At 49.7% G+C, this 21,466-nt stretch overlaps 1 protein-coding gene across 2 annotated transcripts; it reads left to right on the top strand.

The window, feature by feature from the left end:
* Window positions 1–3,626: 3,626 nt before the first annotated feature.
* Window positions 3,627–13,608, top strand: LOC102102933 (mitotic-spindle organizing protein 2B-like). 2 transcript variants are annotated; one of them, XM_088062960.1, is made up of 4 exons: window positions 3,627–3,763; window positions 3,855–3,997; window positions 4,721–4,780; window positions 13,334–13,469. In XM_088062960.1, the coding sequence occupies exons 1-3, from the start codon at window positions 3,627–3,629 to the stop codon at window positions 4,774–4,776; spliced, it is 336 nt and encodes a 111-aa protein (XP_087919086.1). In that variant the 3' UTR covers window positions 4,777–4,780; window positions 13,334–13,469. The 2 variants fall into 2 exon arrangements, with proteins under 2 accessions (XP_087919086.1, XP_005521382.1); XM_005521325.3 differs by lacking the exon at window positions 4,721–4,780 and having other exon boundaries at window positions 13,334–13,608.
* Window positions 13,609–21,466: the final 7,858 nt, after the last annotated feature.

Raw genomic sequence — 21,466 nt, forward strand, 5'->3', positions numbered from 1 at the left:
GAGGCTGAGGGTGGGAAAGAAGAGGCTTCTTGTGTCTGGGCAGCTCCCCACATAGTGTGGGACTGTTTTCTTGAGGAGCTTTGGCAGAGGGTAAACTGCCTGGGAGCCAGTGCTGGCTTTGCAGCCTTATGGTGAAATCCTGCTCAAGCAGCCTGGCTCCATCTCGGGAGCATCCCTACTGAGCACAGGGATGAGAGAAATGAGATCTGTGTGCATTGCACCAGCCCCCCAGAACCAGTCCTGGACCAGCAGGACTGCCCTGCAGCTGGGCTGTGTGTCCAAGTGCTTCAGCAAAGTGGCTCCTGATCGTTGCTGTGGGAATTACATCCCTCCTGAGACCTTTCTTCTCCAGGCTGAAGAAGTGAAACTCCCTTGTTCTGCCCCTGACCATCCTCAGCAGGACTCTGACTCTCTTCCTCTCTTCATGTACTTGGAAACAGTATCCAGGTGTGGTCTCCCCAATGCCAAATAAAGGGAAATAACCCCTTCCTTTGTCCTGACCACCAAAAATATGTGACTCCGATTCTAGCATCCTCGGTGATGGGAGGTGAACAGCTCTCCAGAAAATCTGAACTCTTGAAAGGGTATTTTGGTGCTGCCTTTGCCATCCTGTGACTGAAGTGAGCATTGTTTGGGAATGGGGTGGGTGAGGGCAGGCATCCAGCAGGGCTAGAGAGGTGACAGGGATTCCCATTCATAAGGATGCTAATCCCCAGGAGGGACAGGAGTGGGGGAATAACCTTACGTGGCTGTAAGGTTAACTGTCGGGATCATAAAGTTAGACCAAAGACCTTTGTTTGTAATAATTCCTAATCCACTTGTCCCAGCAATTCCCCTTGTCCTCCCAACTGCCCGTGTTCTGTGTTCCTCCTCCCAGAAGGTGAAACAGCTCTGTCATTCATTGCCTGATCGCTAGTTCCTCACTAAGCCCTCCAAAATCGCTGGGCTGGTTTAGCTGGTTTAGTTTTTACTGCAGGTCCTGATAATGGAGGAAGAAAGTTTGTTTTGTAATTGGATTAGCACTGCTGGGAACAGCTTGTGCTCGGTCTCAGGGCTGTGCTGGTGGAGCTCTGGTCTCGTGCCACTCTGCCTGGTTGTGGGTCAGCTTGGGGCTGTGTTATTCCTGCACAGGACTTCACTGACCAAAATGAGGCTCACAGGGCTGTCTCCTGTGAAGACAGGCTGAAGGGAATCCAGGCTGTTAAGCCTGGAGAGGACAAGACTCCAGGGAGACCTTAAAGCCCCTCCCTGTGCCCTCAGGGTCTCCAAGAGAGCTGGAGAGGGACTTTGAATAAGGGCCTGGAGTGACAGGACAAGAGGGAATTGTTTTAAACTGAAGGGCAGGTTTAGATTAGTTGAGAAGAAATTCTTGGTCGAGAGGGTGATGATGCCCTGGCAGAGGTTGCCCAGAGAAGCTGTGTCTGCCCCGTCCCTGGAAGTGTTCCATGCCAGGATGGGTGGAGCTTGGACCAACCTGGGATAGTGGAAGGTGTCCCTGACCATGGCAGGGGATTAGAACAAGATGAGCTTTTTAAGGTCCTTTCCAACCCAAACCATTCTATGATTCTATGAAAATACATAGTTTTGCAGGACAGAGGGAACCAAGAAGGATAAAAGACTGATAGAGGGCAGAATTGGTGCTTGCCGACCTGCGAAGCTGGCATCAACATCCCAGGCTGTCCTGGCTCGTCCTCCTGTGGAAACCGTGGACTGAGTGGTGATTGGGGTTCAAAGTCCTGCCAGAGGCAATGGAGAGTGTCTGGCAGCCCACAAGGCCCAGGGCCCTGCTCAGTGTCATCTAAGCCAGAGTCCCTGGTGCCACCCAGACTGCAGCTCCAGTAACTGAGGCCTTCCCATGGGAAGTTTATGGTTCCCAAGGACTTCCTCTGCTGATCTGTTGGATAAGGAGAGCAAAATGAAGAAATGGAGACAACAGAACCCCCAGAAATGCTTCAGAGGAAACCTTGAAGTCCAGAGGAGAGTTGTCACTCCAAGTTGCAGACTAGGCCCATCCAGGCTTGCACCGAGAGGTGGGGAAGATGTGACACAGCCATGACCTATGAAGGAAGCCTGGGGGTCACAGGGTCTCCTTTCCTTTGCCCTGGGAAGGTCTCCAGCCCTGTTTGTGATGCTGGTGGCCACAGCACGCAGGGGAGCTGCCAGCTGGAACAGGCTGGGGCTTGGAAGGAGGGATGTGAGAGGCTGAGACTTCTCCAGCTTGTCCTACAGAAGGCGGTTCCGTTTTTTTGTTGTTGTTTTTTTTTGTTTTTTTCCAGAGAAGGGTTGAGCTAAAAAGCATCTTGCTCTCTTCTGTTTTGAGTTGTAGCTGAGCTCTCACATGCCACAGGCAGGGGGAGGTAGTCCATGTGGGACCAGGTCTAGAGACTGCATCACCCCACACAGTGAGGGCTCTTTCATTCGCGCTTGACTTCCCCCCTGTCCCAAAGGAAGTGGCATGTCACATACCAGAACAGGCAAGAGAGCAAGCACAAGGCTATTTTTCAGTCCCCTTGCATCACAGACCCTGCACTCCCTGCTCAGCTGAGGGTCCCTCTGAAAGTCCAGCTTTTGGGACAACTTTAGGCTCTGGGGCTTCAGCACTGGCAGCCCTGCAGACATCCCAGTAATTCCTGCTGGCAGCTGCTGCTCCCACTCAAAACAGCCATGATTGTTCTTGCTGGGCTGGTCCTGCTTGGGGCCATAAAGAGCAAGATCCTTCTTTTATCATAATCCATGTCATTCCTGTCTTGGCATCTGTAGTAAATGTCTGTCTGTCAGCAGGGCCGTCAGGGCACAAGGTTGGGTCACCTTTTGACAGACTCACAGGTTTGGGGTGTGGAGTGGGAGCATCCATCTCCTGTGGCTTGGTGTAGGAATGGAATGGATGGGAACGGGTGGATGGATGGGAATCTCTCGTGGCAGTGCTGGGGGGACACAGCTCAGCTCTGCCCTCCATTAACAGTGCAACTCCGGGGCTTGTGTGTGCTGGGCCCGGGGCAGCAGAACGGACCATGGCTCCCTGACGGCAACAGTTCATTTCCACTTAGATAGAGGAATTTCAATGTCAATTTGCCAGTTCTTTGCCACCGTGCGACTCAAGACCCAAGTTTCCAGTTTTCTTCCCCACGCAGCTCCAGATGATTTCTGAGCTCGAGGACTGCAGTGCGTTTGGGGGAGCTGCCACCCGGCCCAGGGAACAGCTGGGGACAAGAACACGGGTTTTCTGCAGCTCCGCGAGTCCCCACGGCATCCCCGCAGTCGAAGTTACCGCACTGCCCCTGGCGCGTTCAGCGGCTCTCTCTGGGTCCTGCCCTGCTCTGGAGCAGAGGCACCCGCGGCGGGGTGAGCGCGGAAGGCAGCGGGGCGGACACGGGACACACCGCGCACCGCACACCGGACATTGTCACTACGAGGTCGCTGCGGCAGCGCCGGGCAGGGCCCGCGGCTGGAGCGCGGCTGCCGCCTGCCGGCCGCACCAGGAGCAGCGGGGCCGGACCGGGAGCAGCGGGGCCGGGCCGGGAGCAGCGGGGCCGGGCCGCCGGAGGCGGGGCCGCGGGGGTGGCGGGGCCGCGGGGCCTCGCAGTGTGGGGGGCGTGATCTGGCGTAGGGGGCGGGGCCTGGCAGCCATGTCGGAGGGGGCGGCGGGAATGGCGGCAACGGCGGAGACGCGGCTGCGGCGGAAGCAGCTGCTGAGCGCGGAGGAGGCGGAGCTGTTCGAACTGGCGCAGGCGGCGGGTAGCGGGCTGGACCCGGAGGTGTTCCGGTGAGCGGCGGGGGCGGGACCCGCGGGAGCCGCCGGTGCCGCCGGAGTCCCCTCTGACGGGTGCTGCCGGTGCCGGGTGTCTCCCCCGCAGGGTGCTGCTGGACCTGCTACGCATGAACGTGGCGCCGCTCGCCGTGTTCCAGGTGCTGAAGTCCATGTGCGCCGGGCAGCGGCTCCCGCCGGGGCCCGAGGGCGGCCCCGCTGCGCCGGCCCCGATCCCCGCCGATAGCCGAGGTACGCGGCGGGCGGAGGCGGAGCGGGGCGGGCGGGGGGCGGCGCCGGGCCCTGCCCCGCTGTGTTCCCGCGGAGAGACCTCGGGCTCTGGCCGGACCCCGCCGCGGCCCGGAGCTCGCCCGGTGCAGCCCCGCGGCCGGGCCGCCGCGGGGAGGGGCCCGCGGGCCGCTCGGCCCAGCCCGGGGGGCGGCTCGGGGTGAGCCCCGGCCCGGCCCCAGCGCTGCCCGCGCCCTGTTTGTCTTAATGCTCATTCTTTTTAGACAGCGCGGGCTCCGGGGGGGGGTCGCTGCAGTACTTGTGCTGCGTTTTGTAGCCTCCTGGCTCTGCCCTTAAACACAAAAAAACTTTAATCTACAGTACTATTCAGTACTGCTTTGTTTGTATATAACTCAAAAAAAAGTTTCCGGGCCATGAGGAATCCCTGGAAAAGGAGGAGAGCTTTGTTGCTTCTTTTACTCTATTCCGATGTGCGTGGTGGATTCTAATGCTCATGCAGCAGTTTCCATTCTACAGAGATAGTATTTGTGTAGGAAGATGAAGGCTGTGGGGGACTGTCAGCTAAAATAGTTACTGCTTTTGAATGCATTTTTTTCTCCTTACTACTCCAATTTCCAGGGACAATAACAACCATAGCCCTGAACTTGTGCCATATATACATATACTATATATAATTTTATTTTATTCCCAACCAGTTCTAATAAAATTTCTGTTTACTCCCTGTAGTGACTTATGGCTTGCCAACTCTGTGGATTACTTCCAAAAGGTTTAAAAAGAAATAACTAAGTAAGTGCTGTCACTAAGTCTGGATTCCCAATGGAAAAGTTCATCTCTCTTGTGCTTAAAAGTGTGTCAGAAAGAGGCAGTGCCCCTGTTTGGGCATGCTTATTCTCTTGGCTGTGCTTGCAAGTCCTGTTGGAAGTGAAGTTGAGAGGGGGATTAATTTGAAAAGCAATCAGTATGGGGATAAAGGAGTTATGCCACAAACTGGCACCTTCATAATGGCAGAGCTCAAGGAGAATCCCCTCTTTGAGCAGCTGAGGGGAACTTGGGAAGTTTCCTGACGCCCAAAAGGAGTGTGTGGGTAAAGTGTCCAGGACTCCTTGGACTCACCATGAAGAGGTTTCCCTTTGTCAGGAGATGCTCTTGGTTAACAGCTCCCTGTTGAGAAGGAGATTGTTGTGAAGAGAGCAGCCTCACATGTCACTGAGAAACTACTCTGAATATGTACAGGGGCAAGGGAAGACACCTGGCTGACTACTATTTCCTAGACGAAATGGGAGAGGTGCAGCACTTGGATTTTTTCAAGTGTGATGCAGTGTGCTATTCTGGTAGCACATTAAGAGGAAACATCCCAAAAGAGCAGAGATTTTGATCAAAAAATGCTGTTAAATTTTACTCTCTCTTCTCTGTTGGTGCTCCAGCTGTTACTGGCTGCTCAAACTATGAAGGCATGTTACTGAGGTTTTTGTTCCTGTCTGTAATGTGGAGCAGCTTTTGTTCTCTCCTGTTTGCTCTTTGAGTGGTACTTTCTGGACAAGTGAGTTTTTTTTTTCTAGCACTGAGCTACTGCTGTGAGCTAATTTTAGCTAGTAGGGGGCTCACTCAGGTTTGTGACAGGCCAATGGTGACTTGTTTTTTAATCAGCATTAAATTTCTCGAGAGGAAAAGCCAGAAGCCCTAAGGTAGCATTGGTGTGCCCTTAGCTGTTGCCTTCTATCATCCTACTGCAGGCACCTTAGAGAAGCTGAGATTGCAGGAGTTAGCAGTTGTTTTGAGAGCTTACTTCTGTGCTAATTCTGCATCTTCAGCAGAGCATCTCCTGGTCTGAGTCAGATTTCAGTCCTAGGGTGTCCAGCCAGACTTTTCTCTTTGTAGTATACCTTCAAAATTGGCATGTTGATATCCTGGGGTGCTCTAGGACAAGCCCTTGGAAACAAAGACAAAGTGTTCTGAAGTTCAGGGAAAGCTGGTGTTGCTTGTGATAAATATATCTGGTATTAGTTTGGCTTTCAGTAGCCAGTTTGGCCGATTGCTGCCTTATCTCCCAAGTCTAAAATATGTCCTCGGTGCAAGTTAATGCACTGGAATTGCTGGAACAGGCAGGTTGTGCCCACCAAGCCACAATTTTGCTGCAGATGTGGTCAAACATTAAATGCTAAGCTTGGATTTTCCCTCTTTGCAAGCCATTACTTGGTAATGGTGATGAAGAAGCGCTTAGGCCTCCTCTTTCTTTTCACATTCATCCCTGACCAAATTCCGATGGACAGCACTTCTGTACCTTGTCAGAAGGCTTGGTCTTCCCAGCTCTGTCAGAGTTTTTTGTTTTCTGTAAGCTTGTGTTAAGTTAGGGCACTAACTCACTTTGAATGAAAGCTTCTCTATTTAGTTTCTGCCAATGCAGGTGACTTTGCTGTCACACAGCACCCACTGACATCAGCTCATTCCTTTGTGAATAAAATTAGCATTGAAAAGCTAATGCTCAGAAAATGCTTTAGGCAGAATTTAAGCTCAGCAGGGGCTTATCACAACTTTAGTCCTGTGGTTTAATTTCTGTGAGTATAAGAAATGCTGGTAAGATCCTGTTAATAAGAAGGATGTATTTTGTCTAGTCCTCCTTGTAAGGATCACAGAATGGTTTGGGTTGGAAGGACCTTAAAGCTCATCTCATTCCACTCCCTGCTGTGGGCAGGGACACCTTCCACTACCCACTACTTGGTTGCTCCAAGCCCTGTCCAGCCTGGCCTTGGACACTTCCAGGGATGGGGCAGCCACAGCTTCTCTGGGCACCCTGTGCCAAGGCCTCAGCACCCTCACAGGGAAGAATTTCTTCCCAATACCGGATCTAAACTTACCATCCTTCAACTTGAAAATCACTTCTCTTTCACTGAGCTTATTTCATTCTGCGTACTGTCCAAGTCCATCCTTCAGGAGTTGGTAAGTGTTAACAGGGTGTCTGGGGGTGGCCTCTGGGCTGGATTTTTTCTGCAGGAGTGTTTGGTTTGCCTTGCCTTGCCTCCTTTCCTGTTAGGAGCTGCTGTAAAGAAGGGGAACCTAAGTGCTACCTGCTGTTGGCTCTGCAATCTCTTTTTGGAAGACATTGCTTCCATTTAAGAAGAGGATGGTGCAGCTTTCACATGGGTCCAGGCATTTGGCTGGGGGAGATGCCTCTTCTGCATCACTGGGACTTGTGTGGTTATAGCCCACACAAGGGCTTCTTGTGCTTCTAACAAGAGCAGTGATTGTCCTGCGCAAGCTTCTCAAGCTGCTTCTTGCGTTTCAGCTCAGCCCCTGCACTTTCTCCCTGTCAGAAAGCAGACAAGTGGCTGAAGGAATCCTGATCTCACCAAAGATCACCCAAGCCTGCTCTGCTCCAGTTGTATCAGTAATGAGATCCTGGCTTAGGCTTTCCCAGCATGTCATGGTGCAGGGAGGCTTTTAAGAACACCTAAAATAAGGCTGATGCAACTGATCTGATCAGCACTATTGGTGGTGGGGGGTGCCCTGTAGTTATCTCAGCTTTTGTGCTGATGAAGCATCAGGGAGTCTGAAATGAGTAGCTCTGTATTTTCCCACAGAGCACAGTGATGGTGTTCTGTGTTGGCTGGTAACTGAATCCATGACAGCTGCCTGCAAATTGCTGTGTGTGGGTATTGGAGCATCCATCTGGCATATTTAGCTGGATGCAGCTTAATTCAAGCTGTACTCAAAATGGTCCCTCAGCATTTCATTTGGGAGGGAAAGTGCTGGTTTGAAATAGAAATAATTTCCCAGGTATCCTTTTGTGTGTGTGTGAGGGGGAGGGTTCTGTTAAGGACATCGGTGTTGAGTTTGTCCCAGACCAGACATATGTGTAATTAAGTATCCCATTTTCTCACATACTATTTCTGTGCTTTCTGTTTCCATCAGCCAACCCTCAGGTCCCTGCTGGTTCCCCTGCAGTTTTCTACCTCTCTATACACATGCATATGTCAATGCCCTGCTCTTTTTTTTAGGCTGATCTTAGTCTTTGATGCTTCTCTCACTCTTTGGACTCCAACCTCTTTTTTCACATTCCCCACTTCCCCAGAAAGAGTGTCTTCCCATAAAATTACTTCCCAAAGCTTTGCCCCAGGTAATTTCTCTTCTGGATGTGTTGTTAACATGAGCTTGCTTTTCAAAACCTGTCTCCTTTGTGGGCCTATCGTTTGGTGTGTGGATTTTAAGGCTGCAAGGAACTAATTGACATGGGAAGAAAGGAGTTGTGCATAGGAGGGGTCAGAATGCTCTCCTTCCCAGGGAAACTCTCAAGCTCCAGTGCCTGTTGGAAAAAACACTGAGCCCATCATCAGCCATGGGCTCTGTCAAAGGTTCACATGGTGAGATTTTATGGTCTGTGTGGAAAAATATTTTAACTACTTCCTTCCTGTGTAAATATTTAGATACAGTCAAGGCCTCAGAATTATAAGTGTTGCTGTTCAGTTATTTTATAAATACTCCCTGGTGTACTACACAGCTTGTTGCCAGCTTTGTATTTCTTGCGTGTTCTTCTTGCCATCTTTGCGGGGTTTTTTATCCTTCCCTGTTTATCCCTTTTTCTCAGTTGTTTCTTGCCCTTTGTGCAGTCTGTCTGTAGCTGTGACCAGCCTTTTGGAGTGGTGATTGTCAGCACTCTTGGGTGCTGCAGGCTGGCCATGCCAGCTGCTTTGCATTCCTCTTCCACTCAGCCTCTAGTTATCTCAGGGTTCAACTTGATGTGGGGTTTGTAGTGTAGACTTCTGTATGAAAGAGATAAGGATAATGCTGACAAGGAAAATTCTGTGTAAAGCTCTGATGTGGCAGAGGGAATCCCCTTGGAGATGCAAAGGATTTATCTTATATTTATTTAATCTGGGGTTTATACATCATACAGTGAATTTTCCTGTGGGTTATATTGGCTATTATGCTTTAATTGTAAATTAAATATCTCCATGGGATCTGAGTGGTGGCAATGTGTGCCTTGCACCTGAAAATATTCCCAGACACTTTGCAGTCTGCATGTCTTCTGTGAAAAAAGATGTACACCATGACCTATTGGTGACTTACATAGGACTAATTAAAGGACTAATAGCGTCCTGATCACGGTTTTCTTACTTAGTTGCTTATACTGGGTTTTTTTCTAGCACCCCATCAATACCACTCCAATAAGTGGATTTCCTACAGTCACTGAGGAACAGTCAGGTTGCCTTCTGGATTTTATCCTGCAACTCTCACTCCCTCCAGCTTTTCCTACCATAAACAATAGAGTTTAAGCCTTCTGAATTAGAGGCCTTGTTTTGTGTTCTGTGAAATCATGGACATGGTAAGTACGTGGGACAAGTTCTGTGCACAGAGCATTCCTGATGTGAAGTTGTTGCTGTTCCTGTCCCTTCCCCCCAGGCTCACATTCCAAAATGAATATTTTTTCTGTATTGTAGGCAACCAACTAGCTTCAATTTATAGACCTCTATTATCTTCTGGTACAGAAATTGGCATTATGTCAGTAATTTCTCAGCTGTACTGTGCTTTCTTGGATGGCTGAAATTGCCTTGGTTAAAAGTTCCTGTGCCTTTCGTCTCCCAGGAGGCAATAATAAATTTTGATGCTCTCAAAAGACAGGTGATGGATAGTGAAGTAGGCTTTTCTACTTCAGCAGAAATATCAGACAAACAGCTTTTTTATTCCTTATCCCAGGAATAAATTGCAAAAAATCTAGGCTGGAATGCTCACAACCTGCTGTGGCTCTAGTCCCAAAAGACCAGGTGGCCATGGAGGTCTCTGTCCTGTCACACTTTTCCTGCAGGAGGATTGCAGGGTTACCTGGACTTTCCTCTCTCCTGGACATCAAACTAAATGCTGCATAATAATGGGATGATTTTTTCAATTTTTTTCAGTCTTTTCAGGCTGATTATCAAGTTGGGTTTTTTTTCCTGTTTTTCATGCTCTGCAAGGCAAGACCTGATAGAAAGGGATTTAGAGGAATATTGTAAATGCTAGACTTGTGTGGTTTGTTGCACGGTAATGAAATATGAGCTTGAATGACAACTCTGACAGTTCATTCTTTCCCCCCACTCTACCAAAGAAACACTCAAAAAACCAGACTCAATAGAGCTCTCAGAGAAAAGTGAGGGACTTCTCTCATCTTCTCTTTCTGTAATCTTGCTTGCAAGAGGAGAGAAAATGAGATATCCCAAGTGTGGTGGTGAAAACTAACAAAATGAGGAGCAACCAAGGACATGTGAGAATTTGCATGGAAAAGGTGGTGCGTTTCATGTTGATCAGTGATAGGAGAGAAGCTCCTGTGGCTCTGCTGAGCAGTCTTGAAGGGAGCCGTTTATCAAAAGAGCAGGAGAGGTGAATGATTTGGGCTCTTGACCGATGTTTTAGCTCTGGAAATAGCCCAGATTATGTATTAACTGCTGAAGATATGGCAGCAGCTTTGAAGATCTGAGAACTGTGTGGCAGAAGAGGACAGTTTGTGGGGCTGATGTCAATATATACTGCAGGAGATATCTTGAGAATGTTGCAGCCCTGGTATCCCTGGCTGCTACAAGTGAATGTAACAAAAGACATTTATGTATTTATTTATTTATTAACCAGTGAGAGAAAAATCTGTAGTCCTTGTTATTGCTCAGAGGCAGGAAAGGATCCCTTGAGGAAAGTGGTAGGTTGAGTAGAGAGGAAACTGAAAGAGAAGAGCTTTAGATTTCTACTTCTGAAAGCATATTTGGGGTTCTTTTCTTTCCTAAGGCTGATTGACCTTCTCTTGCCTCCTGCTCGACACAAGGCAGTGCTTCTTTCTCCCTCTGGTACTTAAGACTGCTTGGGTCACATACCATTCTTCCCAAACTGTGCCTGGCTCTCGAGGAGATAAACAGCTCCTGCTTCTGGGGTCATCTTTGGGGAGGCAGTTATTTGATTAGTCTTTCTCTTGACTTATCTCTTCCTTCCATAGCTATTTTGGCTGCAGACTATATAGCTATTCTGTGGCAGCCAGACACATTCAAGGTAAGGGCCTTACCTTACTTATGAGTCTCACAGGGGAATGACTTCCCTCTCTGAGCCAAGCAGAGGAAAACCTTAGGTGATGAACTGACCAAAAACCCCCACCCCTTCCCCTGTGCTGTCAGTGGGAAGGAGGGAGGGGCTGGGGGAAGAAAAGGTGTTCTTAAGGCCTTATTTTACTTCTCTGATTTTGTTAGTAAGAAACTCACTTTGTGTCTCTAAGATGAGCCTGTTTTGCTCTTTGAGTGTTTCCTCCCAGTCCTTATCTCAATACATGAAGCCTTTGTTAAATTTTGTCTCCTCTACCCAGGTGTAACATGGGAGGGTGAGTGAATGGCTTTCATGGGTGCCTGACATTTGGTCAGTGCCAAACAGTGACAGTCACCAAGGAAAATATCAGTGAAATCCTTTTGTTCGTCTGTAGTACTTGAATTACAGAGAGTTTATGGTCGTTGAGCTGCTTTTGTGCTTTGTGGTAATTGAATCTGTTATCTCTGATAGTGTAACTGAGAGAAGCACAAACCATGCCTGTCGCTGCACACTTCAGAAGCTGTCCTTGTCTGGTACATGGGTCTGCACAGGCTGCTTCCAAAAATATTCTGGATATTTATGCAGTTTGTCTGGTTTGTTTTACTGTGATTTCAAGGCTAGGGGGATGGAGGGCACGTGCTTTGAGCACATCTTCTCTTCAAATGACTCTTTCTCCCCAGGTTGTTCTGGCTGGGTCAGAAGATTGGGGGCCTGACTGCAGTAGTGCTTAAGGGTCCCAGTGTGTGTGTGCACACCACTGGAGTTGTACGTGGGTTGAGGACCTGAGCAGGGGGAGGACATTCACCTGGGCACACATCCAGGATTGCTAAAAGCATCATGATGAATAATGCTTTTATTCCTGCCACTTCTTCTCTCAAATACTGTGAGATCATGTATTACCTTTGCACAGTATGTTTGTTTTTGTGAACAGCACTTGCTTTAGTGAAGCTGCTTAAAGTGCCTGAGCTACAGCACAGCTGGCAGGGCTGGTTGGCTGTCAGGGGATGGTGACTGCTGGCACATCACTGCCATGCTTGACAAGAAGAGAGTTTTTCAAGAGCACCTGACTTGGCTGGGATAAGTGAATGGATTTTTGTGCCACCCAAATTTTACAGATTAATAATGGCCACCTGCTCCTACTTGGAAGTTCTTGGATTGTCTTTCTGGTGCATCAAGGTGTTAACTGGTAGTATTGATGTGAGTTCTCTTTCCAGACAGCTGCTTCAAGGAGACAGGATGGTCTGGCAAGTAACTGTTCACTGTCTGTAGCACAGATGATCCAAGATGATGCTTTCCAAACCATGTCCATGGAGACTCCAGTGTCTAGAGCAGCTGTTGATGTTGTGCAAGTTGCACTGTGAATGGTTGCCAGAATACCACTCTTCATTTAAATTGCATGCATGTAACTACAGCCCACTGTATTCATGTTTTGTTTTCTTGTTGCTATTACTCATTTTTATGATGCTTCATGGAGGTTGCATTCTTTAATAAAAGCTGTACATCATGTTCCTTTTATTCCCTTTCCTAAAGTGAATCCTACTTCTCACCTGAGGGAGTGGCAGGAAAAGTCAGTGTCCCTCATTCCCTCCTGACATTTGTATCAGCAACACTGAGTCTGTCACTCTCTCCTCTGACAGGATCCTGTTGCCCCTTGCCTCCCCCAACAGCTTTGTACCCATTGTACAGCATTGGGTACAACAGCTTTGTACCCAGTGCTGCTCCCTGCTCCTGCTTTGCTTCTTAGAGCCTGTCAGTTGTGCCTCCAGGAAGGGAACTCTCACCTCTTGAACTCAGTAAGAACATTTGAAGTCCTGTGTAGAAGTCTGAGTGCCTGAAAGCCCCAGAAAATGATAGGAAATCCAAATCTGCTCATTGAATGACAGAAATGATGTGGAGAGAAGTGTGTATGTGAACTGATGATGTGGCAACAGTCTTAGGCACCAGTGGCCACTGGCACATCCTTTCACTTACCCCAGCTCGAGGTGTTGGAAGCTCTTGGTGTTCCAGCAGTGCTGTTTGCTATGCTGCTGTTCCTGTGTGGAATGACTAGAACAAAGTGGCTGCTTACTTTGTAGATTACATGAAAATTAAAACTGCTTCTACTGTAACTTCTTTGGGTTTCATGGAACCGATACCTGTTGGGCTGAATTCACCAATTTGCTTTCTGCACTGGATGCTGAAGATGTTCGTGAGATCTAATGGAATTTTGCCTCCTGCATGGTTCCTGAGGGAATGCTTGTGGCTAGCGGCTGTGTGGTGATGCCTGGGTTGGGATGTGAAAATTAATGGATGTATTTGTTTATTCAGGGAGAAATAAAACCAGCTCTGCTGTCAGTGGCTCACAAATTCTGGCCGAAAGAAGCAGCCGGGAGGGATCTGCACAGAGGATGCCCCGACAGCCAAGTGTGAGCCGAATGCAGAAGGCAGGAACCTCTGGGAAGAACAGCGGGGGAGGCAGCAGTACCTAAATAAGGCCTTGGAACAGATGGATTTTGATGCCTGACAGTGTATATAAGTTGTGCTTGTTAAAGCTGCTTGTGTTGTATGTATTAACCTAAAAACATGATTTCTAATACAGGGAACAGAGCTGTTGGTTCTTATTTCCAAAACTTCCTTTGGCTATGTGGACTGCTAGGAAATGTTCCTTCATTTGGCTTCCCCTGTTTCCCAATGTGCCTATTTACAGCATTCTAGCACCTATATCTGAAACCAGATTGATCTCTCCCAAGACATAATCCCATGTTCAGTTCTCCCAGTGGTGCTGATGTGATTATTCATTTGCAAAGCATTACAGCCCCCTTTGCCTCAGGAGTCACGTCAAATGAGGAGGTTGTGCCAGATAAGGGAGGGAATAGCTCCATGACTTAGAACAAGACCCATACAAGTACCTAAAACAGGTAAGTGGGTTTATTGGAGCTATAAGTGTTACCATGCATGGGTCCAGAGGGTCTCAGGGAGGTAGGGTGCCTCCTAATGGCTCTGGGAGCTCAGGGCCTGTTGATGAATTCCATGTCTCTAATTAGGAGAAAGCGCTTCCATTCTATGGGTGTTAGATGGTGATTCCTAAACCCAAAATCTACCTCTCACAGGCTGTGGGTATAGAGGAGCCCGCTGAACCCGAGATCCTGGCTCTCCCCTGGAGACAAGATACTTCGCTGTAAGAGAGAGAAAATGTATCGCTCCCAGGGATCTTTGAGTTAGATATGTTAAACTGTTGTGCTCCATTGGTGTTCCCCCCTGCCATCCCACCCATGTATCTCGGGCTCCCCCCTCCCCTCTCCTCCCCTATAAATATCCCAGGTTTTCCCCTGTTCGAGGGATTAGCTGTTGCTGACTCCCTTCGCCAAAGCTCTGCCTGAATAAAGGTTTGTGCATGGCTGAACGCTGGACCAGCTTTCTCATCCCTTCTTCCCGTGTCGCCTGCCTGCCACCGCTGAGCCGAGCTGGAATCACTCGCCTGCCCGAAGCCGCACACACGCGCTTTGGCCCAGCCCTTTTCAGGGCTGCTTGCTCCGGGCTTTCCATCGCCACGGCAACTGACGCCCAACGTGGGGCATTCAAAGGAGCCCTGAAGAAGCATCCGCCTGCAGCTTTAACTGCGAGGCGCGCTGCCGTTCGAGCCGCCGCCCCTCGAGGAAGCTTCCTTACATTTTAGCAAGAAGCTATCCAAGAGGCTGTGACCGGGACCCTCGCTGACCATCTGGGGCAAGGAGAAAAGCCCCTGAGGACCGGCCAGGTGACCACCCACCCAGCAGCTTTTTTTTTTCGCCCGCCTGCATCTGCCAAAGAGAAATTGTAAGTCGATCGTGTGAAGGGTTTTTTTTTTTTTGGGCTTTTTTCTTTTTCTTTGCTGTTTTACTGCTGGGCGGGGAGTGAAAAAGGATGGGGAACCAGTCCTCCACATCAAGGCTGACCCCACCTGAGAGGGACTTTTACATCCAAGTTGTAAGCACCCTAAAAGCGGGAAATTTTAAGTTTTCTAAAGGGGATTTAAAGAGATTTATTCATTGGGTTTTTAAACATTTTAAGATTAATTCGGATTCTGCTAAATTGGGAATTTCTTGGGATAATGTTAGAAGAAAGTTATATACAGTTCAAGCTAAAGTAGATTTTTCTGTTGCAAAATTTTTTCCTGTGTTTCAAAATATTATTTTCTCATTGGAAAAAGAGGGAAAAAAAGAAGAGGGAGTTTTGGGTCCTCAGTTAAACCCCCCAACCCCGTCAGTCCCTCCAGGTGTCCCGGAACCCCTTTCCCTGAGAGTCAGTCGGCGGGTGGACATTGCCCCCGGGCACAGAGCTGCTGCCGTCTCCCTGACACCCCCCTACCGTCTCTTTACCCTTACCAGGGCAGCAATGGCCATGCCGCTCTGGGTCTTTCCTCTACCCTCTCTCCCATGCCCTCACACCCGGTTGTGTCCCCCCCAGTTCCTAGCGTTAGCACAGATGGCGCCGGCAGTGTGGCAAGCCCCGCCATTTTGTCCCACTCCCACCCCGGTTTTCCCGCCCTCAAAGCCCAAAATGGCCAATTTCCCGCCTTCACCCCTTCTCTTCCTGTCGCGTCCTGCTCCTCCACCCCCCACACTGCGTTGTTGGGTGTAGCCGCGTCGGGCCCTGCCCCATCCATCGGGAAACCTTTCCCCGTCGCGGGCCCCGCTCCCGCCCCTTCGCGCCGGGGCCCCACCCCCAGCAGCGCGCCCGCTCCGGGGTCCCAGTGCCCCGGAGGTCGGGACGGCTCCGGCTGGAGCGGGGCCATCCCAGCCTCCCCACGCAGCCACAAAAGGGCCAGCTCTAGACACCCGAGCCGGCCACGCGCTGCTAGCAAGCGCGCCCTATCTCCACTAGGAGATGAGAGCAGTGACTCTTCTTATTCAGATTCTGAGTATGAAGACGCCTGGGCTGAGGTGCAGAGGGAAGCCACACGGGCAGGGAACTCAGCTCTGTCCCGGAAAATACTTGCCTTTCCTGTAATAATGAGGAGAGACAGGGCAGGAGCACAAGTTGCCGCATGGGAATCCCTTCACTATAGGGAACTGCAGGAACTTTGCAAAGCTGCTGAGGAACATGGCAGGGGTTCACATTTTTTTAAACACTTGCTGGAAGCCTCCTTCTCTGCCCACGTCATGGTCCTGCATGACATCAAGAATATTATGAAGTGCCTTCTCTCCCCAGCAGAGTACATGTTGTGGGAGAGGCAGTGGAAAAAACATTTAAAGCAATTGGCAGATGTTTATGCTAAAGATGCTAACAGACCTAATTTTACTTTAGAGCAATTAGCAGGAGAAGGAGATTTTCAAAAGCCCCGAGATCAGGCCCGGGATCTGCCTGAAGCAGCTTTACAGGATATAGCTAATGCTGCCAAGATATCTCTTTTTACCACCCCTGATGATAAAGTGCCAACACAGCGCTTCACCAATATTAAGCAAGGGGCAACTGAGTCTTTTATTAAGTATATTGATAAGTTAAAGGTGGCCATTGAAAAGCAGATAGAGAGCCCTCAGGCGCAAAAAGAATTATTAGTAAAAATAGCAATGGCCAATGCTAATCCGGAGTGCAAAGCAGTTTTGCGAGCCCTCCCACTGGACCCCGAACCAACCATAGATCAGATGGTTGAAGCCTGCACCGAACACTCCTCTGCCTCAAGTGAGAATACAGTGGCACTTGCAGTGGCTAAGGGAGTGGCAGAGGGGATATCTGGAGCTTATGCTGCAGACCCCAATACAAGTCGTTGTTTTAATTGTGGCGAGCCTGGACATTTTTTCAAAGACTGTCCAGAGAGACATTCCATACAACCACCAGCCCACCAACAGTTACCCAGACAAAACTGGCATTCGGGAAGCTTCAAGCAGAGTGTGGAACGGCCCTGCGCTTCGACATCACATCAAATGCCGCACCGCTCCACCTCTCCTGCCACACCCACCATCCTGCCTCCACGGGGACCCCGATATCAAGCCCAGCAGGTGGAGCGCTTCAGATGGGAACCTGGCGTCAACTGGTAACTAGACTCTCTTTACATATGGAGGGTGACTGTATTTACAAAATCCCCACAGGGAAACATGGACCACCAGGCGGTCCCTCTAACATCTTAATACTTGGGGATCCTACCAACTGTCCAGAACAAATTCATACTGTTCCTGAGGTCCAGACTATATACCCTGGAGATGAAATTTCTATCTTCCTGACCTGCATAGAACCTCCTTATTATTTAAAGGAACAGACTCCCGTGGCACAGGCCTTTTTACTTCCGAGTGACTGCCCAGATCACGTTCCCCTCAACCCCAGCGCTATGTGGACTCAGGTTGTGGGCTTCAGCAAGCCCATCTGCAGCCTGTTGTGTTATGGGGAAAGGATTCAGCACCCAGGAATGACAGACACTGGAGCAGATGTTACCATCATCACCCGCTCCGAGTGGCCAGACAATTGGGAATTACAACCTGTAGCAGGCATGATTTCAGGAATTGGAGGGATGACAGCTTCCATGAAGAGCAAACGGAATATTGTCATGGAAGGACCTGAGGGACAAATGGCAACCATCAGGCCATTTGTGGTGAGAGCACCAATCACCCTCTGGGGACGGGATCTCCTGTCCCAATGGGGGGCTTCTCTGCGGATTCCCAGCAGGGATTTTTAGTCGGGGTCACTGAGAAGCGCGCCATGCCTACCATCCCCCAACTCACCTGGAAACAGCACCACCCAGTGTGGGTTGATCAGTGGCCCCTATCTGAGACCAAACTGTGCGCACTGGAAGCCCTCGTGGAAGAGCAGCTTGCCAAGGGCCACATCACTGAGTCCAACAGCCCTTGGAACTCCCCTGTCTTTGTCCTACGCAAACCAGGCAAGGACAAGTGGAGACTCCTTCATGACCTCCGAAAGATCAATGATGTCATTGAGGACATGGGATCCCTTCAGCCTGGCATGCCCTCCCCTTCAATGCTTCCTCGGGATTGGAAGCTGGCTGTCATTGACATCAAGGACTGTTTTTTCAACATACCCCTCCATCCTTGGGACGCCCCCAGATTTGCATTCTCGGTTCCCTCTCCAAACAGACAAGCACCTTTAAAAAGATACCATTGGCTAGTCCTTCCCCAAGGGATGAAAAATTCTCCTACCATCTGCCAATGGTACGTGGCCCACATCCTGTCACCTGTGAGGACCCTGTTCCCAGATGCCGTCATCCTCCACTACATGGATGACATCCTGGTTTGTGCTGCTGACGATGACTATCTGCACCGGACTTTACAAAAAACTATCCAGACAATTGAGGACGCTGGATTTGAGATCCGTGAGGACAAGATCCAGCACACCTGCCCTTGGACCTACCTAGGACTCCAGATCCACGAGTGAACCATTGTGCCCCAGCAGCTGACCATCAGAGACGACCCCAAGACCCTGTGGGACCTACATCAGCTCTGTGGGTCCATCAACTGGGTACGTCCTCTGCTTGGGGTAACGACGGAAGTCCTTGCGCCCCTCTTCAATCTGCTCTGTGGCAGTGAGGCCCTCAATTCACCATACTCCCTCATGCCGGAGGCCCGGGAATCCATCACCAAGGTCCAGGAGGCCCTGTCTTCACGGCAAGCCCACCGCTATGAGCCCAGCCTGCCTTTCCAACTGGTTATCCTGGGTAAGGCCCCGCGCTTACACGGGCTCATTTTTCAATGGGACACTGCATTGAAGGATCCATTCCTTATCATCGAGTGGATCTTTACACATAACCAGCCCACTAAGACTATTACCACTCCGCAGGAAATCATGGCTGAACTCATTAAAAGAGCTAGAGTCCGTCTCCACACTCTTGCAGCCTGTGAGTTCACATGTATCTTCCTCCCATTGGCAATTGGAAGTTTGGAGCCTTTGCTCCAAACCAATGAGAGCCTTCAGTTTGCTCTCGATAGCTATTCAGGCCAAATTTCTATACACCCACCTGGCCACAGACTTTACAAAACTACATTTAATTTGGTCCCCAAATCATTGCAGAGCAAAACACTGCTCAAGGCTCTGATGGTTTTCACAGATGGCTCAGGGAAATCCCACAAGTCAGTCATGACTTGGAAGGACCCCAGGACACAGAAATGGGAGTCTGATGTCCAAGTGGTCGAGGGATCACCACAGATTGCTGAATTAGCAGCCGTTGTCAGAGCTTTTGAGAAATTCCAAGAACCTTTCAATCTGGTGACTGATTCAGCTTATGTGGCTGGAATAGCTATGAGAGCAGAACATGCATTTCTAAAAGAGGTCTCTAACCCAAATTTATACAAATTGCTTTCTGAATTAGTATATCTTATCTCCCACAGAAAGCAACCTTACTATGTCATGCATGTGAGGGCGCACACTGACCTTCCAGGTGCCATTGCCGAAGGAAACAGGAGGGCAGACGCCTTAGCCATGCCTGCTGAGGCAGCCAATGTCCTGGACATTTTCGCACAAGCGAAATTGTCCCACCAGTTCTTCCACCAAAACGTGCCTGCACTGATGAGAATGTTCAGACTACCCAGAGACCAGGCTAGACCAATAGTTGCCACCTGTCCTAATTGTCAATCTTTCCAAATCGTTAACTCCGGGGTTAACCCCCGAGGACTGAACAGCTGCCAGATATGGCAAACTGATGTCACTCACGTCCCGTCCTTCGGGAGAGTCAAATATGTACATGTGTCAGTAGACACCTTCTCTGGTGTACTGCTTGCCTCAGCCCATGCAGGAGAAAATGCCAAGCACACCATCCAACATTTTCTCCTTGCTTTTGCTACCCTGGGAGTCCCAGAACAAATTAAAACAGACAATGGACCTGCTTACACCTCTCACAAATTAAGAGACTTTTTCAATCAGTGGGGAGTGAAACACACCACGGGCATTCCTCATTCCCCCACAGGGCAATCAATAGTAGAGAGAACCCACCAAAACCTGAAAAGAGTCCTTGATCACCAGCGGGGAGGAACAGAAATCATTCCCCCCATTGAGAGGCTCTGTAAGGCTCTATATGTCATGAACTTTCTAAATTGCTCGTCTACAGAGCCTGACCCCCATGTAATTCAGCACTTTTCTAATTCAACTCATGCCAAACTCACAGAGAAGCCACCAGTGCTGATCAAGGATCCTGAATCACAACTGACATCAGGACCTTTCCCACTGATTACCTGGGGGAGAGGGTATGTGTGTGTGTCCACACCATCAGGACCTAAGTGGCTCCCAGGGAAAAATGTAAAACCTTATTTAGGCGCTACAAACCCTATACCAGACTCAAAACTTTCAAAGTCTCCTGAGACCCACACAGGTCCAGAAAAACAGCAGTCCACTGCAGCCTGGAAACGGAGACGTCGTTGGAGTCCACCAAACCGACCTGCCACCAGACCAACAACCAGACAGAGGCCAAACCGTCCTGCTACCAGGGCCGCAATGAGACGACTGCCAACGTCATGCCTGACACCGTGACAGTACACAAGTCTTCTTCTCCCTCTCCCTTCCCCTTCTTGCCCTCGTTGCCTAGCCCAAATTGCCAGTTTACACCAAAATGCACCTCGGTGCTGCTGCTGGTGTCAGGTCATGTGAACCCAATACATAGAATAACCCTGCTTATAATTGTGTTTTTTTTTAAAGGGGGGGGGGCAGGAGAGAAAGGGAAAAAAGAAAATAGCCCCCCCCCCCTCCAAAAATCAGAGCTAATCTTTTATGTCCTGTTCTAGAAAATGGAGAGCAAAACCATCCTTGAGTTCCTGACGTTCCTAACAATCTGGATGCTTCTGAAAACATCAGCTATAGAGGCCTGGCTAGTAGCACAGCCCCAGGAGAACGTGTGGATCACCCTTGCAAAGACGCTCAAACAAGACCACATGTGCTTGTCCATGGGCAGCGCCACCAGCTCTCTAGACCTTTTGCTCCTGGCTCATGGACACGGCTGCGAGGAAATTAACGGACTGTGCTGCTTTGACCTCTCCAGCCCCAGTGAAGGCATCCACGCCCGCATCCAGAGACCCCAACACGTGGTCCAGGAACTCCAGACTGAAAAGGAGCCCCACTGGCTTGAGGACCTTTTTGGGAGCTAAGGACTCAAAGTCTAGGTTGCCTCCCTCCTCAAAAACATTTTTAAGTTTTCTTGAGTATTATTTTCCTATGCATGTTTTCATGTGTCAAGTTATTAGCTAACTCTCTAGGAGATACCTTTCTAGTAAAAAGGGGGAGTTGTGGGGTGCAGAGGAGCCTGCCGCCCCCAAGATCCTGGCTCTCCCCTGGAGACAAGATACTTCGCTGTAAGAGAGAGAAAATGTATCGCTCCCAGGGATCTTTGAGTTAGATATGTTAAACTGTTGTGCTCCATTGGTGTTCCCCCCTGCCATCCCACCCATGTATCTCGGGCTCCCCCCGCCCCTCTCCTTCCCCATAAATACTCCGGGTTTTCCCCTGTTCGAGGGATTAGCTGTTGCTGACTCCCTTCGCCAAAGCTCTGCC

The sequence above is a fragment of the Pseudopodoces humilis genome, chromosome 16 (genome assembly GCF_049639895.1).
Source record: "Pseudopodoces humilis isolate 2021_Gansu_Grassland_sample_001 chromosome 16, ASM4963989v1, whole genome shotgun sequence".
In the NCBI taxonomy this organism is placed as follows: Eukaryota; Metazoa; Chordata; class Aves; order Passeriformes; family Paridae; genus Pseudopodoces; species Pseudopodoces humilis.